Genomic DNA, 19593 nt, shown 5'->3' with positions numbered 1-19593 from the left:
TAAAAAATGCGTCTGAAAGTTTAGATTTTATAATTATGTTTTCAGTTGTCAACTGCTCTGTGCAGACTGCCCGGAGAAGGTGATATGGGATAAGCTTGAAATGTTTCTTTTTCGATTGCCAAATATGGATATGTCTTTCTAATTTCAAGACCTTCCTGGTCCAGATATTTATAATGGTCTTTCTAGGTTAAAAATTTTCAAGTGAGTAAGTTTTTCTATGCACAGGCATACAAATACATATGGATTAAAAAAAAATTGAACTATATAAATAAATTGACAATAGTGAAAGAAAAGTAAAATTTTATTGTTTTTTGAGCTGGCCTGGTATAAAATATCATTTTAAACACTGTAAATTATATCCTCATTTTAAAACATCACTACTTACGTTAAAGTCATGGGCAAAAGGGAGGGAAGGGGGCAAAAGTGGAGAGCATGAAGGTTCCAGAAACCAGAATTAGTGTTGAGTTTCCTTCATCCACAGAGAACATAACTGTGTTCAAGATATCAAGATTTTGTAATAAATAAGAATCATTTCAAGAGGAAACACAAACTTGAAAAAATAAAACAAATGTATAAGGACTCAGAAGAAACAAGAGAGTTCTGTTTATTGGCATCTCCCTAGGAGTAAAAAGTGATTTTTAAATGCCTGAAGCACTGCCTATGTATCCCAGCTCACAGACATTACATCTACAAAAATAATCTCTCAATTGTATAAATATGCAGCACTTTAAAAGTAATTATTTATCATCACTTTCAGAAACATCATTATTTTTCTTCTTGGACCTTGGAACTTCACATTTTTCATATTTGTTGGACGCTTTACAGCTCCATGAGAGGCCCAATGCATTTATTCAGACAGTCAGGTTCTTCACTGGGTTCTGTATGTAAGTTCCCACCCATGGCCACATTCATTCAGCCTCTTTTTGAGGATTGAGGAGATAGCCACAATCCCAGACCCATAGATTCAAGGCCAAGAGAAGGAGGTGCATTTATGCCATCCGTGGGTCACTCTACTGATTGCAGCCATTTAAATATATGCATTGAGAGCTCAAGAAATGAAGGCATCCACGATCCATGAGGACACATGAGTTTCAAATTAAAATGAAAACACAAACCTACAAAGTGTTAAAAATATACAATTAAAACAGCAAGCAAAACACCCAAAGTTGGAAAGATCGTCTTCATTTCAATATTGATACAAACCCTATTTGATAAGGTGGCCACATTTAAAGCCATCACAGTACCTTCAGCCTCCTGTTTTTAGACTTTCCTGGTGACCCCAGAGCACTGCCTGCCTTTCCACTTGCCTCAGGGCAACTGCTGAGAGCTAATGATTCAATTAACTAATTACAGGATATGAATGACTGAAAACCATTCTGTCCTAATGGATTATGAAGATAATCAGTGCTGGGAACGAACAAATCAAGTAATTTTAAAAAACCCGAAACCTTAAATCAGAATGGCGCTTCTGAAATTCATTTTGGGGGGGATTATTAAAAAATACTTCAAGTCCCTTTATACTGGCCTAGAGGGAGAAACAGAACATGTAAAAGAGATATAAAAAAATCCTAGTCAAAAACAAAACCAATAATAAACAAGTAAAAATCAGAACTACACAGTCAGGCTGGGCAGCAGAAGGTTTTAGAGCCAGATAAGGGGAAGAGAAAAAAAAAATTCACAAAATTTGCCACCATTGGCAGGGGGTGGGAGGAATTAAATACATATTCAAGTCTTTCCAAAGGCCTTTTGGAGACAACCGAATGGCTTCTAAACTGTCTGTGGCCAACCTGGACCACATCAGGAGACAGTATCTTTGAGCTTGGAGACAATTTTCTTGTCCTTCACTCTTCGGTTCTGAAACCAAATGGTCACTTGTCTCTCAGATAGGTTCGTAGCAGCCGAGATACGCCGCCGCTTGTCCTTGTTAATGAACTTGTTAATGGCATACTCATTCTCCAGTTCTTTGAGCTGCAGTTTGGTGTAAGGCACTCTCTTCTTCCTCCCTCTTCGGTAGACGCACATGTCTGGCTGATTTAGAGCCACATCCCCTGATACAAACAAAAGCACAAGAAAAATTAGGCTGGGATATTTGGAGCACCTACTTGAGGACTGTGTGTGTCTGTGTGTGTGTGTGTGTGTGTGTGTGTTTAGGGGTGCAGGAAATAAAAAAAAGCCACGCTGTTTGGTCTTTATTATATACATAGACATATTACTTACCCGTTATTAAAGAAATATTATCTGCACTTAACAACAAAAATTAATTTGATCGATTATCATAGTTTCTCAGACCGGCATCTTAACAAGCCTGCAATTTTATGGTGTGGTTATTGGGCACGTTCATGAGGACAGTTTCTGCAAATGTCTGTTGTATAAAAACAAACACACATACATAGACACATACAAATTCAGGTCTTTTGCTCAAATTTTGATTTCCTGCGTTCCTGTGTTTGGAGCTTGCGGGCTTGATCTAACAAGCTTTAGTGGTCATCTTGGAGCAGTGATGTCTTTGAAAATGGGAGGGGGGGTTGCAACTCTGTGAGGCTTCTTAGGAAAAAGGCCTCTTTAGGAGAAAAGGGAGAGGTCCGAAGAAACGGCACGCAGAGACCCTCAATTTTAGGAGAAAAACGTGTCTGCGCTGCACACAAGGAAAGAAAGGGCAGTGACGGAGGCAGTTGAAATCAGAGGAGGAATTTACAGATTTCACACGAACTGGACAAACTTCCACTGGGTTAACCCCGGTCAGGTGTAGAGCACAGGCACCCACTCCCAAGTAGGGGCGAATACTCTTAGTCCTTTCTTTTCTTCTTCTCTCTCCCCCTCCCTCGTGTAGGTCCCTTTTCTCCATCGCCCCTACCTGGAAAGGAAGATTTCCAAAAGTGGGACCCCTGTGGCTGGTCCTTGGCGCAGTACACCTGGCTGTTCCACCCGTTAGCCAGCGTCCAGGACTGGTACCCCTCCATGGAGATGTAGGCCTCGTGCCGAGGCTCCCCCGAGCCGAAAGTGGACACCATGTCGATATAGCCGGGCACATGCTGGTAAGGGCTCGTATAACCCTGGTAGAAGGATACTTCCTTGGCTCGCGCTGGCACCTCGTTGGCCGGTACGCTGCTGCTCGCCAGGCCTGACACGTCCATGTACTTCTCCACGGGGAAGCCTCCCAGCGAGGCGTGCGGCGATGACTTGAGCGCATTCTGCTGTAAGCCCACGCCGTGCGACATGCGGCAGCTGTAGTAGCCGTTGCCGAAGTGGTAGCCGTAGCCCAGCGCTGGAGCGCTCGGGGGCGCTGCAGCGGCCGCAGCAGGCGTGGGCGCTGGGCACTCTTTGGCTGGGGGAGCCTCCGGGCGCGCCGCTACAACAGCAGAAGACGACGAAGACGAGGAGGAGCCCGTGCGCTCAGAGGTCCCGGGGTATGCAAAGCCGGAGGCTGCCGCTGCCGCCGCCGCCGCCGCCGCAGCTGCCGCCGCCGCCCGCCCGGAATGTGTCCCGGCGAACACAGGCGCGGAGAGAAAGCCGCGGCACTGGCCTGACGCCGCCGCCGCCGCCACCGAGGAGGAGGAGGAAGAGGCCGGGGCGCCACTGGCGCCCCCACCGTCCGCCCGCAGCCCGTCCATGTCCCAGCTCCCAGCGCGGCTCATGGCCCGGCCTGGCCTGGCCCCGGCCCCGGCCCTGGCCCCGCGCAGGACACCATGGCGCGGCGCGCCTCCTCCCTCTTCTCCTTTCTCTCTGGTTCGCTCGCTCCCGCCCTCTTCCTCTAGCCCTCTCTCCCTCTGTGAGCCTCCCGCCTCCGGCCCTCCCGCCCTCCAACAGGTTAGCTCATCGCGGGACGTTTATAAAAACGAAGTTCAGGTTGGGAGGGGGCCTGGGCAGGTCGGGGGGCCGCCTCCCGCCCCGAGGGCGCCCGCCGGGGGCGTGCCATTGGCTGCGCGCGGCCACGTGGGGGTACGGACGCGGGGGAGCCTGGCTCCCGGCTGGACCCACCCACCCCGGTCCCCACCCTTCTCCTGCCCCTTGCAGGGTCCACCTCCCATTCCCGCCCTCCCCCCGACCCAGGCGTACGCGCTGCAGCCACCCCCACGAGTTGATTGCGCGACGGCCCATCCCAGGCCCTGTCTGCGACTGAGGCGGGCGCCGAGGCCTGCGCCTTGTCTCGGCAACCGCTGTTTTTGCCACCTCTCCTCGGCTACCCGAGTTGCACAGCAAAATGAAGACGAAGGACACAGATGATCAGAATGATGTGAAAACAGGCCCATTTTTTATCCTGTTGCTGAATCCCTCAGCCCATTTTTTATCCTGTTGCTGAATCCCTCAGTTAGTCGACCTCTAGACCCCAAATCTGAGTGGCTAATTTGCCCTACCTTGCGCACTGGTACCCGGCAAAGGCATTTCACACAGATAAGAGGCATTGGAGCAGACCCTTCCTATACACACACGCTGTCCGTCCGGAAAATGCCCACAAAGCGCCCTTGGGGCTGGCGGCAGAGACTTAAACTGATGAAAGACAAGCATCGGCGCAGTGAGCCTGACAATCTGTGCCAGAGAGAAAAGTCCATGGATGCCTACTCAACGCTACTGGCCTCTACTCTTGGGCCAGCCGGGAGTCGCTTCCGACCTGGGCCCCTCAGATCCCACGGGTCCTTCTTCGACCCGCAGAAAGACCCTGAGAAGGGCGCCGGGGAAGAAAGCCACTCAGCCGCCCGCCGTGAAACTTCTGTGTCTCTCCAGCAGCCGACCGGCCTCGCATTTTGCAGTCACCACCCACTCCCACCCGTTCCTCACACCAAATTAATTGAAAACTTCACTTTCCCAGGGACCTTTGTTTCGCTTCCTTTTCCAAGCTGCCAACTGCAGAGAACTGAGAGGGGCAAATTAAGAGGGCGCTTGTTCCAAGCAAATTTGGAGTTTGTGATAGGAGCAGCCCAGACAAACGGTCTGACTTCAAGGGGTCAGGTGGGCTCAAGCAGTGCTGGTGGGGCTAGGTCCAGCTCTGGAACCATACTGCCAGGGTGTTAGGGATTACAGCCCTATCCCTCATCATCCCTTTCTGCTGCTCCTCAGCCTCAGAGCTCCAGCCCACCATCCCTCAATCTCAGCAACTAATGGGGCACCAATGAGAGTCCTGCTGTGACTGTGGGGCTCTGCCTTAGGAACAATATTAGATCCAATGAGCCCAGAATTCTGGGGGTGGATATGGGATCCTTCAGAGCCCATTTGGTTCTGTGGCACACACTCCTCAAGCCAGCCCATCTCCAAGAAAATCACTCCCCTAAGCCTGTGATTGGTGAGAGCTTGTCACCCAGCACCACTGTTCCCCCGACCAAAGACTCCCTGAGTAAGATGAGGAAGAGAGCCAGGGAGGCCCTCCTTGGCCTGGCCTGGCATTTCAGGGTGGGCTGCTGGTGTTGGGAGTGTTGACACGCAAAACGCAGTAACCATAAAAGGCTCAAATAAAGGGGAAAGTTATGAGAGGGGTGTTGGAAAGGAAAAGCAAGAAAATTCGTTTCATGTTTTCGAAGTTCTCGACATCTTCATGATCAAATTTGAGATGGGAGGGGCCTGAATTTTACAGGAAATCACAGGAAATAGAAGTTTGCTGATGAGAACTATTTTTTCACTATTTGGGAAAACAAGGCAAAAGTCAGCAATGAAAGTTCGACCGACATTTTAAAAAGGCTAACCGTGGCGAGGCGACGGGATTGCTAACTTTTAAAAAGGGTTTGGGCTGGGTCTTTATGAAAAAATTTTGGTACCAAACCACCAACCATGGGCCACCCTGAAATGCTTTTATTTTCTCTTTGTCTCATTTTTTCTTCCTCAGAGAAAACATGAAGATAGTTTTAACTTTTTATGACTCCAAAAAACAAATTCGTTGAAATATTTCTAAGACATAACTAGAACCAACAAACTTACAGTCTCTTAAAATTAAATATCCTTGTGGTTTTGTGCCTTGGGCTTCTGCTTCATTTTCTCACTGATAAGTGCAGTTTAATGATCAATTATGTGTTTAACAATAAATAAAGTAAAATGAAAATGGGAAGAATGTGTCAAGTTTTGTTGATTTCAAGCAGCCCATCACTTTTGGCTGAATTTTCCATTCAGCAAACTAAATTGTGCAGGAGTGGGAGAAAAATCTGAATTACTACTCAGGTTGAAAGGGATTTCTCAGTGGTGGCTCTGCTTCCAAAAGCCCTGTGGGACCCTCTCAGAGCACGGCAAAAGGTTTCTAGGTCCATCCTAATGAACGTTCAGAAGCCAGGAAGATTTTTAATTAGGAGCTTTGCCCCTTGATATCCTGCTGCTGAACCTGCTTCCAGCATAGCCTTTGGGGTCCCAGTCCTGTGGGAGGGCTTTGCCCTGAGGAAAGGGGGTCTGACTTGGTCCACTTGGGCCCCCAAGCCCAGCACCTCAGGGCAAATGCTACTGGATACTGGGGCTGTGGCTGAGTACCAGGCAAAGTCAGGGCTGCTTTGTTTATGAACTAATGAGACACATAGTTTACAAGCTGGGGAAGCCAGGTAGGGGAGGAATTTTGAGACTGAATTTGCAGAAACATTTCATTCAGGTTTAAACTTAATGGGAATCACTTTCTTTAGCCGGCCAGGAGCACAGACCAAGCCTTGTGTTTGTGCGTGGGTGCATTATGCAGGGGTCTTAACAGAAATGGGCTTTGTTAAGTGAAAATCCTTGGAGACTACACATGTCTCCAAACATCCATGTCTTCTTCAGTGAAACCAGTTTTGCCGCTGTTCCTGATTTTGGTGAAAAACTCAGATGGCCCTTTGGTGCCCAAAGTCCCATTGTACTCTCCCATCACTTGCTCCTCTTCCTCCTTTTCCTCCAGAGGCATCCTTTTTAAGCATCAGTGCTGTTCTGGAGGTCATATTCTCTCCTTTCATCCTAGTATATGATCTTTCAAATTTTGCTCTTGTCCTAGGTTGGGGGAACGGGCAGATACAGGCTGTGATTTAGATTTATTGAAGTTGCTCTGCTTGCCAAGACAGCAATGAGCTCAATTAACCACATAATCAGTGGCCATTAAGGCCAGGATCACAGGATTCTATCAGAGTGGGGTCCTGGGGACTCCTTTGAAAGCATTTGTCTTGATGGCCAAGATCAGGAAGTGCAGGACACCCTCCTAATTAACTTGTAAGAAGCCAAATATTTGGTGTAGAAATAGAGTCTTAATTCCAAAGTAAAATCTTAAGTCTAGCAGAAATGGCTGGACAGTGTTCTTAACCAAATCTGCGTTCTGCCAACTTTGGAGCTAATTTTCCCTCTCCAGGCAACAATGAGTTTTACTCAGCCTGGAAATATCAAAAGAAATAACAACAAACAAAACCTAGTGTGAAAAAAGGAGACCCCAGCAACAGCCAGACAATGGAATCCACATTTGAGTACCTTCTACCTTGGAGACATGTTCCGTTTGGGTTTCACAACACTATTAGGCTTTATCAAATGAAAATCATTTGCAGCAACAACAGTTCCAAACCCCCTCCAAACCAGAAACATTATTTGCTGGAACCAGGTTTGCCTCGTGCAGGACAGTGGGCCCTTCTTTGGGATGGAGAGAACTTCTCCAGCCTTGGAGAAAATCAAACACAGTGAGGATTTTTTCCTTTGAAGAGAAGCACTAATCTCACTGTGAAAGGGACGCAGGAGGGTGGGGCAGGAGCTGGAGGCCCAGAGTAACTTGTTGCCTTTTTTTGGAAAATAAAAGCTAGGACCCTAATTTGCTGTAGTTTTATCCGACGTCTCAAGGTGAGGGGTTGTCCCTGGAATATACTTCCCTAGCAAAACCATTGTTAAGTCCAGTAAATTCTCACTCTGTCCGTCGCTTGAGATAAAAGAAAATGTCTGTCTACCTACCTATCTCCATTCCGCAGAGTCCGTTGTCTCTATGGGGAATCCACATTGTCCTTACCGGCAGGGCAAAGGCTTGAAGGTGAGGAAAGTGCCCAAGTATGAAGGGGGAGCCGAGAGGGAGGCGGAGGGGCAGCGTTCGGCTCTACTTCCCAGCACAGCGGCGCGCAGTTCCCCACGCCTGGCGCTAGATGTCCCTGCAAGTTTTCCCGTGGCGTCTGAGGGCACAGGAGCTCCAGGCAGGCGACGGGTCTGCGTAGTCCCAGAGCCCAGGAAGAAGGTATCCCCCAACTCCCGCACCACGACCGTCCTCCGTGGGGCGCGGGATTGCGACGGAAGAGGGAGGAGAAAAGACAGAAGCAACCGGAGAGACCCGGAAGGGACAGAGAGCTAGAAGCTGGCCTACCGAGGGATGGGAGCATAAAGTTGCCACCGCGAAGTGAGGACTGGAGTCGCCAAATCCAAGTCTTCCCTTATGCAGCGAAACCTGCAGCCGTGGAAACCGCACTTTGCCTAAAGACAGGGAGCCCGAGGCTCGAAGCCCAGGCTTTCGCGGTCCTACTGTCCCATCGCACCCTGCAGCCCCAGCTGTCGAGCGAGCATGCGTCCCAAGGCGGGCTCGCAGGTTGTCGGCCCCAACTGCCCGTAGCCCCCAGCGTAAGAGGCGAGCCAGGTTTCGGCAGCGGCAGACCCCGGGCTTCGCTGCAGCTCCGGCTTTACCGGCGCCCCTCCCCTCGGGCGGCCTGGATAGATTTTTATTACCCGCAGTCATAGGCCAAAAGTGTTTACCACTTCACCTCAGAGGACCCGCTGCTGCTCAAGAAACAAATATTTAGTCTGGAAGCCGAACCAAAAAATTAGGCCTCTTCAAAGTCATTACTCCTTTAGAACAAAAAGGGCTTTTCAGTCCATGCGAAGGAAGTCCTTCCTGTACTCCCCACACCATCTTAAAAATTTCTGCCAAAGCATGCACGCTTAGGTTGGATTCTTGTCTTGTTTTATCTAGTGGGTTCTGTACCTTGGTAGTGGGTAAGAGGCCTTGACGGTCACAGAGGCTGCATCAAACCACCCGGAACATTTGACAGGCCTGTTCCCAGCCTTGGTCTTCACATTCTGGGAGAGGTGCAAGTTTGGGTATTTCATCAAAAAACATCAATAGGGCGGGGCGCGGTGGCTCACGCTTGTAATCCCAGCACTTTGGAAGGCTGAGGCGGGCGGATCACCTGAGGTCAGGAGTTCGAGACCAGCCCGGACAATTTGGTGAAACCCTGTCTCTACTAAAACTACAAAAATTAGCCTGGCATGGTGGCTCATGCTTGTAATCCCAGTTGCTTAGGAGCCTGAGGCAGGAAAATCGCTTGAACCCGGGAGGCAGAGGTTGCGGTGAGTCGAGATCTTGCCACTGCACTCCAGCCTGGGCAACAAGTGTGAGACTCTGTCTTAAAAACAAACAAACAAAAACCACCACCACCACTACCACCACCACCAACAAAACACACACACACACAAATAAAGGGAACTGCATTCTTCTTACTACCCTCTATATAGGTTCAGTGTTTTTGAGGTAGGCCTGTATTTACATAAGACATAGGCAAAATGAGAGTATTAACCTAAAAAATGCTGCCCAAGGCTTTAAACAACCCTTTTGACTTTATCATCGGATATAAGTTTAAATCACGAGCAAGTCCCTGAACCCCTCTGGCTCATAATCTCTGGAAAAGGGATAATAGTTCAAATCTCACAGAGTTGCTGTGAACCTTACCTGAGATAACATGTAAAAAGCACTTGGAATTGCATAGTAAGAGCTTCATATAAGTTAGCCAATATTACTACTATTGGGTGTGGAATCTCTAAATAAATAAACGGACATTAAATATTGGAATGGAATGGTCACTGTACCCCATGAAACATTATTGCCTGCTACACCCAGTTTAGTGGAAACATTATAGGTGTCTTTTACTGTGAGTAGTTTCGCTGACGTGGTCTCTGACATGTTTTTTTTGTAATAAACGTGCTAGAAATGCAATATCAGTGTAATTTAAAAGGTGCAAAAATAGTTTTCAAAGCCACTAATGAATGAAGGTGTTGCTGAGAAACAGTGTTTTCCCTTTCAACAGACTGAGGTCCGGTTTGGCGCAGCCTTTGGGACCAGAGGCGTCAGGTCCCAGAGGAAGGGAAGATGTGGGAGACCCTTGGGCTGAGTGATAGAGGAGGGCGTCGTCAGTCCTCACCTTAGTTCCAATGACTGCGTCTGCGACTTGAAAACCAACTCATAGCAGACGAAACCGCGAGGAAAACAGATGGGGGCGCCAAACGACAGCAATAAAGGCATCCACGGATTTCCGCCCAAGCAGTGCCTCAGCTCACCCACACTCCCGCCAGGGTCTTGCACCCCACCCCCCCCACCACCAACCCAGCACGACCCAAGCCTGGACCAAGGTGTCTCATTCAGTCCCCGGAGCAAGCGAGGACTGGGTAGGGGGACCCTTCCTGGGTCACAGGGGCAGCGACTGCAAGGCATCGTAGAATTGGGCATCCCGGCTGCGGAGCAGAGAGGGAGCAGGTGGGGGCGTTGGCAGGGCTGGGCTCCCACCGCGCTGATGTCCCCAAAGCCGGCGCAATGAGAACTCAGGGAGCTCGGAGCTGGGCGGCCAATGCGGCAGGGGCAGAGATGGACGCTGGGTCAAGTCCCAGTTCCGGTGCCGGATGCTCACTCTGCGTTCCCCACCGGTTTCCCCTTCCCCCAGGCACCGCCTGTCTATCGAGCTTTCCGTTTATTACCTTAAATAGGTAGAATTGATTTTCTAAGCAAAGCTCGCGTTGTGGAAATAAGTTGGCGCCGAGGGGAAGAGAAGATAAACTTTTGGCATTGACTATATGTGTGTATATATGTATATAAATATACTTCACACCTCGCCTCCCCTTACATTCCTGACGCGCCCCCAACGGGTCTAAGGTTAAAAGGAAAGCGCCAAGAACCATAGGCAAATAGATCTCGAGTTTGCCCCCCTAACGCACCCCAATGTTCTGGGTATGTCCGGAGAAAGGAGAGGAGGGGGTTCTGGTTGGGGTCTGGGTTGACGCTAAATGCGGGGATGCAGGACCGCGCCCAGTGCCCAGATTGTAAGGGTCTCTCAGCCGCTTCAGAAGCTCACGGGCGGACCTCCGCGTCCCATCCCCGTCCTCCCTCGCCTCCGCCAGTGTCCGCGAATCTCTCTCCCGTTGGGCCGCTGGCGGGCAGGCACAGTGCTTGGAGGGTCAGGGAAGATTGGGCGCAACCGCGGGAGATGAGGAGCGGCCTTGAGTGAAGATTGATTTTTCTTAAAATGGTTGCCACCGGCGTCATTATGACAATCAAAGTTATCGCCAAGAGGCTCAGCCGCCAAGCCCAGGCCGCAGAGAGCTGTGGTAAGACTGTTCGGCGACTCTCTGCGCCCGGACTCAACGCTGGGAATACCTGTGGCTGCAGGTAAGGGGCTGCGGTTGATGAGGGGAGGAAAGAGAGAAGGAAGAAAAGGGAGGGCAGCAGGGAGGTAGGGGAAGAAAGCTGTCTCCTCTTTCCTCTTTTGCCGCAAATAATTCCATTTGAGGAGGGAGGGGAAAATCTGGCAACGTGAAAGTGGATTTGGAGCGCCCGTATGGCGCTGTAAATCTCCACTGTGTTTAAAGTTAGCTGTCGAATTCTGCTATCAAATCGTTCAGCCTAGTTCGTTTCCCCTCGGGAAAATGCGTAGGCGAGAAGGCTATCAGCAGGATTATAAAAGTAAAAAACCGGGGACTTCGAGTTCAGATCTCACTCTGCAAACGGTGTTAGAAAATCAGAGAGGACCTAATGATTTCCGTTTGGAGGCGCGGGCCCAATGCACCTCCGCGGCCACGTAGCAAGAAAGTGCTTTCAAAACTCTAGGATCTCTCTCTCTCTCTCTCTCTCTCTCTCTCTCTCTCTCTCTCTCTCTGTGTGTGTGTGTGTGTGTGTCTTTCTCTCTGTCTCTGTCTCTGTCTCTGTCTCGCTCTCTCCCTCTCCCCATCCACCCACCCCCCGGGGTGGGAGGAGAGCATTCAGGCTGAGGTGAAGAAATAGGGAGGGAGAGAACTCCGGCGTCCTATTTGTTAAATAAAATACATATTTGGTTCTGAAATCCGAAAGATAAGTAATCCAGACAGGAGAGGCGCAAGGTCTTCTCCTTACGCAACTCTTCCTGCATCCTCCCCCTTATCTCCCCCCACTTACGCACGCAGCTTGTAAATGTTAAAACAAAACGAAAAAAAAAAAACAAAACACAAAAAAAAAACCTTCCCGAGGATCTACCCTGGAAAGTCAAACCATTATCTATTATTTAATACATATCTGTGTCCAAGGAAAAATGAGGAAGGCGCTGCATGATTAGGACCTAAGGGGCAACCCAGCAAACTGAGAGCGTAATGATGCCCCTAAATGAAGGGGGAAATGTGCCGCGGCGCGCTCTATTAATCAGACTGTCAATTTCACCCCCGAGGCCAAACCCCCGGGCGAGCAGAACTGGCTCCGAGCGGGCAAAGGACCGGAGCCTTCCTCCTCACTTGTCTCTTCTCGCCTCCTACCTGGATCTATTTGTCTGCTCTGAAGCTGCCTTCATTACCCACTGACAGGAGCGTGTATTTATTTGCTTATAAACCTGTTACAATAAATGATTATTCGAACAGCGTCATTCGTACCTTAATGACGAGCGGGCGCTACTTTTTGATGAATGACATCTCGGGCTCGGAAGGATGTATGGGTCATTTTGACCAGTCATTCCCTCGCTCTGGCATCCCACAATTTTTCCGCCTCCCTCCGAAAGAGATAATAATATTTAGAGGCGTTCGCTGGGGCTGAATGAGAATTAGCCCTAGGCGCAGCCTATCATTAGGACGGGACAGCAGGGCCACTGTGACATTTTTAAGAAAGCTGAGATGATGGAAAGAATAAGAAAAGAGATGATTCTGATGGAAAGAGGGCTGCACAGCCCTACGGCTGGCAAGAGATTCTCCAATTTGTCCGACTCGGCTGGCAATGCTGTGCTCGAGGCCCTGGAAAATTCGCAGCACCCGGCTCGCCTCAGCCCGCGCCTGCCGTCTGCCCCCCTGCACGGCGCTCTGGGAGACCTCCCCGCCAAGGGCAAATTCGAAATAGACACTTTGTTCAACCTGCAGCACACGGGCAGCGAAAGCACCGTCTCCTCCGAAATCTCCTCCGCCGCCGAGAGCCGCAAGAAGCCGGGCCATTATTCAGAGGCGGCCGCCGAGGCCGACATGAGCAGCGACGTGGAGGTGGGCTGCTCGGCGCTGCGCTCCCCCGGTGGCCTAGGCACCGCTCAGCTCAAGGAAAACAATGGCAAAGGTAACCGCGCCGGCCGCACCGCGCAATTCATTCCCATCCTCTTTGCTCCTCCGCGGGCCCCGCCAGCCCTTCTCGGTGCCTTTGCCCCTCTCAGACCCTCCACCAGCAAGCTGCACCGAGCTAGCACGGGCGGGGGCGGGACGCATGTCTGGGACCGTGCCCTCCCGTCCTGCTCCTTGAGTTTTCCCGCAAGGCTCAGGCCTGCGGAGCCTGGAACACCAGGCCCACCCGCCCTCGCTCCTGAGTCCGAGAAAATGTTTCTGCGCTCGTGTCTGAGAGCCCGAGCGAGCCGATAGACCCTTACTTAGTCAGCAGCCGAGTTGCTTTTGGAAAAGGTACCCTGGGCAACTACTCTGAACTCCGGTGCCTCTGAGCCTTCAGGGCCGAATGGAGGGGGCATTCTTCTGGGTAAGTCGGCGGAAGCCTCGCTGGGCGTCTCTGCTAAGGTCAGCTGGAGAGAGTTGAAAAGTAGATTTCACCCCCTATTGGCTTGGGTTTGAGCTGCTGCTGTCTTGAAACTCTTAAAATATTCGAAACCCCGAAGACTCAATAAAGGTTAGAGGCCGTACAGAAAGCTGCCCCGCGGTCTCCAGACCATGGCAAACCCAGAGCTTCCCAAATTGCGCCCAGAGGTAGGCATTTTCCCTCGGCCACTTTTCCTCCTTAGTTGACAATTTCTAATTATTAAAAAAGAAATCTCCTAATTCAGTTTCTATTATTTGCTTATGAAGGGCTCCCCAAACTTTATTGATTCCATTAACCGCAGCAATTTGTAAGCATGACAGACCCCATCAATTCAGGCAGCGACTCTCCTTCCTGACGGGGCTTCCCCGATCCGAGCGCAGCACCAGCGCGGGGCTGTTGGCCCTACAGCCACTCATGCGCTGTTGGCCGTTTGTTTGCCAGGGTACGCAGAGAGCGGCTCGGCTGCCGGCACCACGACGTCGGCATCGGGCTCAGGCCTTGGAAGCCTGCATGGAGGCAGCGGAGGCAGCGGCGGGGGCGCGGCGCTGGGTGGCTCCGGCTCTGGCGCGGATCAAGTGCGGCGCTACCGTACGGCGTTCACCCGCGAGCAGATCGCGCGCCTGGAGAAGGAGTTCTACCGGGAGAACTATGTTTCGCGGCCCCGCCGGTGCGAGCTGGCCGCGGCGCTCAACCTGCCCGAAACCACCATCAAGGTATCGATTTCAGTGCGTGCCTGCTCTGGCCTCCCCGGGGGCATCTGGGTTGATTGTTTCTTTTTCCCCTTTCCCCTTTCTGGGTGGCTAGATTTAGCTGAGGGTCTGGAAATCCGCGGGGGGTAGTCACCAAAGGAATTGGCTTATTTATTTCTCGGCTACCGAATCCGAACGGTTGTCCCGCCTGACGGATCTAAGAAGGCCCCCGAATAGTCACTCCAATGCTGAAAGCACTTGCCTCTGCTCCATTGTGCCCAACGCCTGGCCAGATGCCCCCTCGCCCATATCCACGGCCCCACTTTCCCCTAGGCGGCAAGCCCAGTTGGTCTTTGTTCCTCAAGCAGGAACCAGAGATGAAACTTTTCATTTGCTCTTGAGCTTGGAGATTTATTTTCCGCATAAATCGTTACATGGAGAAAAAGATACTGTATTTTAAAAATCGATTGGTTTGAGACAGTAGTTTCCTAAACATTTTCCTCTTGGGCAATGAAAAAAGGGCAACTTCCTGCGGGGAAAAATGCAACGAAATTGTCCTTATTTATATATAACTTTAGGTTATTAATTTTATTATACGTCTGGGAGAGATAGCCGGGAGGTTAGGCGATTTGGTGAGCCCTTCATGGAGCGTTCGACACTGCAGATAAAGAAAAAAACTCCACAGGGTAGGGGAGGAGTGTGGAAGTCTCCCTGTGGTTTGATCGGGCTTTCTTTAATTTAGAGTTGTGACGAATGATGTCTTTATTAGATAGTGTTGGGAGGGGTGGAAACGTAACCTTCCCCGTTTATGGAGACATTGCTCTACCCACTCATTTAAGGCAAACGATTCCAACGAAATCATCCCTTCAATATCAAAATCGGACCCGTGCCCCTAGGGACAGGTCCTTGCAGTTCTGAGGGCTCAAGACTTCGCGCGGAGACCTCTCAGAAAAGCTGAGCGGCAGCCTCTCTTCAAAGGCTGCCCAGAATCCCCGTGCAAATCCTGGGATTGAGAGAGGGGTGCTCGGCGAGACCGGCACTGGTGGGTGGCAGGAGGGAGAGGAAAGGTTGGGTTGGGACAAAAAAGTCGCAGCAAGAAGTAAGGGAGTAAAAGCCTGAGGAGCAGCAGCAACCGGACGCGGGGGAGAGGACCCTCTTCGCTGAGGACGGTGTGCCCACGGCGGTCCACACACGGCCGTTCACACTTTCCCAGCTGGGAGAGCACAGGATACTCGGGGTTGGGCTTGGTCGGAGAGAAGTAGGCCAAGCCATTCAGAGGTCCGGGAGGGGCAGAGGTCCCGGGACAGGAGCAGGGAACACGGGGCGCTCCCTAACCCGGGCTGCGGCGCGTCTCTCCCCGCAGGTGTGGTTCCAGAATCGGCGCATGAAGGACAAGCGGCAGCGCCTGGCGATGTCCTGGCCGCACCCAGCAGACCCCAGCTTCTACACCTACATGATGACGCACGCGGCCGCCACCGGAAGCCTGCCCTACCCCTTCCACTCGCACGTGCCGCTGCACTACTACCCGCACGTGGGCGTCACGGCGGCGGCGGCCGCGGCTGCAGCCTCTGGCGCGGCGGCCGCGGCTTCGTCGCCGTTCGCTACTTCCATCCGGCCACTGGACACCTTCCGCGCCCTCTCGCACCCCTACTCTCGGCCGGAACTGCTATGTAGCTTCCGCCACCCTGGTCTCTACCAGGCTCCCGCGGCCGCCGCAGGGCTCAACAGCGCGGCCTCGGCCGCCGCGGCCGCGGCCGCGGCCGCGGCTGCGGCCTCCTCCGCGGCGGCGGCCGGAGCGCCCCCCAGCGGCGGCTCTGCACCCTGCTCGTGCCTCAGTTGCCACAGCAGTCAGTCGGCGGCAGCAGCCGCGGCAGCAGCTGCCGCAGCCCTGGGCTCCCGGGGTGGCGGTGGCGGCGGTGGTGGCGGCGGCGGCGGCGGGGGCGCAGGGGCCGGAGGAGGCTCGGACTTCGGCTGCAGCGCGGCGGCACCGCGTTCCGAGAGCGGCTTCCTGCCCTACTCGGCCGCGGTGCTTAGTAAGACGGCCGTGAGCCCGCCGGACCAGAGGGACGAGGCTCCACTCACCAGATAACTACGTCGCCACCGCCAGGGGGCCGCGCCCGCCGCTCTGAGTGTGCCCGGGAGTCCCCTGTGAGCCCCCTGAACCCTCCGCGCGCTGCCCGCTGCTACCGCTGCCGCCAGGGGGCGCCCCGGGGTGCGGGAGGCCGAAGGGAACCTGCCCCGAATTGGGGGAGAAAGAGCAGGCGCAGAAGCCTGGCAGGCATCCCCCTAAATTATTTCTATTTTTGTATTTGCCACCCAGCCGTTTGCCCTTCTCTGTCTTCTGGCTCCCAGGACCCACCTGCCACCTCTGTCCTGAGCGCGTGGTTCCCCAAAGACAAACCCGTCGCCCCCTAAGCTAGTTCTGGCTGTGCGCTCTCAGGCCCGGGTTGCTTGGCTGAACCGCGTGGCCCGAAGCAGCGGAGAACCACAACAAAGACAGAGGGGGATGCTGTGCGCTGGTGCTTGGGGGCGGGGGAGGAGTCGCCCCGGAGGTTTCTCGCTGCTGCCCTTTTTCTTCCATCCTTCCTTTTCTTTCAACGAGGGTGGGGGAGGTGGCAAATGTTTCTTCAGCCTGAGCTTGTTAGGGACCCTGCCCGAAGAGAGCGGGAGAACGGAGGTCTGAGAAGGCCGGGAGGGCGGATGGAGAGCCTGGGCAGCGGCGGTTGTGTTTGTGAGATTGTTTACTGCGTTCAGGAGCAAGGCGGGTAGAGCTGTGGCCGCCTTCCCCGGGAAGGACAAACCCGAGGTGCTGGAAGGGGTGGCCGTTGCGCCGCCTCCTTCTCGGTCCAACACCGTTCTCTCTTTTGGTCTTTGGTTTCAGTGCTGATGGAATGGAAGCATCTTGCATATTTTATGCAAAAAGTGATGGCAAAAGAGGATGACACAGCCAGGCCAGGGAAGGGAAAAGAAGGGGTTGGGGGTGGGGGCAAGATTGATAGATCGCTGTAGTATTTGAAGAGGCTTTTTCAGCTCAGTTTTCCAACTACCGGGTTCCACTCGATCTGGGAAATACTTGAATCTCTAGATATATTAGTGTTATCCTAAAGCATTTCCTTAGACACTTTTCTAAGTTAGAACTCTCTATGCCCCTCGTCCCCTTCCCTCCTCGCTTTGCTTTTCCTCGGGTGAAATGGTTCTTGGCATATTTCTCACGCATGTCTATTGCGCCTTCGTCTCTGCAAAGCCACCGCTGGGTTGCTGAGACCCGCTCTGCCAACCTGGCTACTGGAGGGGTTTACTTGAACTTGAAGAAAGGTACATCAAAACCCACCAGTGTTAACTGCCACGTCAATTTTGATGCTAATAATGTGCAGATTATGACGAAAATTGCCAATCATGCTCTCTGATGGACCTCCTTTGAATGTGGAATTGGAGAAAAGTTCCCCGCACGGAGACCTGCTGTCAAGTACTAACAACCCGCTAAGGGAAGTCATTAGGAGAGACGGATAAGAGACTCGGTACATAAAACATTGTTCTTGGTGCATAGAATGTATGTTATTTAATGTTATCTCTGTTACCTGAAGTGATTTCGCAGAAGAAAGCCACGTTCTTATCATCTCAATTGCCAATTTCATTTTGGTAACTTGGACGCCCTGGGTAGACTTTTCTCTGTTAAGTTGATATTCCACCAATGTGAACAGCCTCATTAAATCAAGCCCAGATATTTCCATAATGTTCCCCGCAGAGCCACTTCGCTCCTCACATAATGAGATTTTCTGAAGAGTTGAAGCCCTAAAATAACTTGCTAGTGCATGTTTAGGCCCAGCGAAGTGGGTATGTGTGTGTATGTGTATTAAAATGTAGGTAGGCTACCTACATGTGTTTGTGTATGTGTATATATATGTATATGTATGTATATGCATATATATATCCGTGCTCTTAAACAAATACATATGTAAGAGATACACACATATTCATGTATACATACACATTGGCACTATTTTCTGTGGTTTATTTCAAATTTGTGTCCTGACATATTATTGTTATTTTAAAGACACTGGATTTTAAAATATCATTTCCTAAATATAGGCTTTCAGTAAACTTTTGAAAGAATTAGTTTTCCAGGAGAAATTATTTCCATCAAATGGAAAATACATAAAGGGGAAACAGTATTTCAAAATTCCTGGGATCTATTAAAATATTACCATAAAATATTAGAGAACTCCCCAATGAAATGGCAATGATCTAAAGCTTAAGTTTTTGTTTTTAAAAACATGAGACTACTTATGTAAAATATTGATTATACCAGCTCTTATTCACTGAGTTTACATTTTTAAAAATATTAATATATAATTTAAGGCTAAATAAAATAAACCAAAATATGGTACCCTTTATCAGCTTTACCTATTTAGATTGTTAAAGTCCTTTGTTACGATCAGCTAACAGATGTATATAAGGTACTTTAGGCAATAATGTTTACATTTCCCCCCAAAAATATATATGATTGATGAGAACGCTGGTTGGTAAAATTAACATAAATTCATCATATGTTAGGTCCATTGGATCTGGTTATTATATTGAAATAAAACTGTAAATAAAGTCTTCGTGCTTTAAATATTGCTGGATGTATGAACTTAACTGTAAGATATTTTACAAATGTGCAATAATTATAAAGCTTTGTATATTACGTTATTTATTGTGTTTGGTCATGTAAAATAAATGTTATTTAAATCAAGGCAATTTTATTTGTTAAGAGATTGCAAAATGGTTTGTGCTGGTGTTTGTTTTTAACTGTGGCATCCAGGGTTATGAGAATCCTTAAAACAACATATTTAAATCCATATAATACACATATCAGATGGATTAATTCATTCTAATCATTATTTTTACGACAAATACATTACTCATGTTTATAGGAGACATGCACTCGTCCAAACATTGGTTTAACGTTAACTGGCTGGCTAAACAGATAAGAGTGTTTAGGAGTAGTGTGTGTGTGGATACACATTGTAGAAGACATGCCGTCATATATATAGGGAGTGTGTACACAGGGTTAGGAGTTGTTTATGTTTGCAGTACTACAAAGGTAAACAAAATTAATTCCTCCATCTAATTAACTTGCCCTCTTTTATTCTCCCATTTATGAAGTAAATATTAATATTTAATTCAAGGAAGAAGTTCACACTTAATAGGCGCTTGAAAGCACCAAGTACCTCCTCTCTC

At 50.3% G+C, this 19593-nt stretch overlaps 2 protein-coding genes across 2 annotated transcripts in view; one reads left to right on the top strand and one right to left on the bottom strand.

Moving 5' to 3' along the window:
* Positions 1-586: 586 nt before the first annotated feature.
* LOC116273195 (homeobox protein Hox-D13) lies at positions 587-3799 on the bottom strand. Its single transcript, XM_031662171.1, has 2 exons — positions 2855-3799; positions 587-2048 (listed from the first exon to the last, which is right to left on the bottom strand). The coding sequence occupies exons 1-2, from the start codon at positions 3633-3635 to the stop codon at positions 1798-1800; spliced, it is 1032 nt and encodes a 343-aa protein (XP_031518031.1). The 5' UTR covers positions 3636-3799; the 3' UTR covers positions 587-1797.
* A 5489-nt stretch (positions 3800-9288) lies between these two features.
* LOC116273194 (homeobox even-skipped homolog protein 2) overlaps positions 9289-19593 on the top strand; it is a 13025-nt gene continuing 2720 nt past the window's right edge. Inside the window, exons 1-3 of the mRNA XM_031662169.1 lie at positions 9289-13216; positions 14123-14394; positions 15734-19593. The exon at positions 15734-19593 is cut by the window's right edge and continues 2720 nt beyond it. Of these exons, the coding sequence (XP_031518029.1) occupies positions 12790-13216; positions 14123-14394; positions 15734-16459 (1425 nt within the window). The 5' untranslated portion in view covers positions 9289-12789 and the 3' untranslated portion in view covers positions 16460-19593. The remainder of the gene's footprint in view (positions 13217-14122; positions 14395-15733) is intronic.

Source organism: Papio anubis, unplaced genomic scaffold, assembly GCF_008728515.1.
Source record: "Papio anubis isolate 15944 unplaced genomic scaffold, Panubis1.0 scaffold458, whole genome shotgun sequence".
Taxonomy (NCBI): domain Eukaryota; kingdom Metazoa; phylum Chordata; class Mammalia; order Primates; family Cercopithecidae; genus Papio; species Papio anubis.
This window is presented reverse-complemented; position numbering and strand designations above follow the sequence as displayed.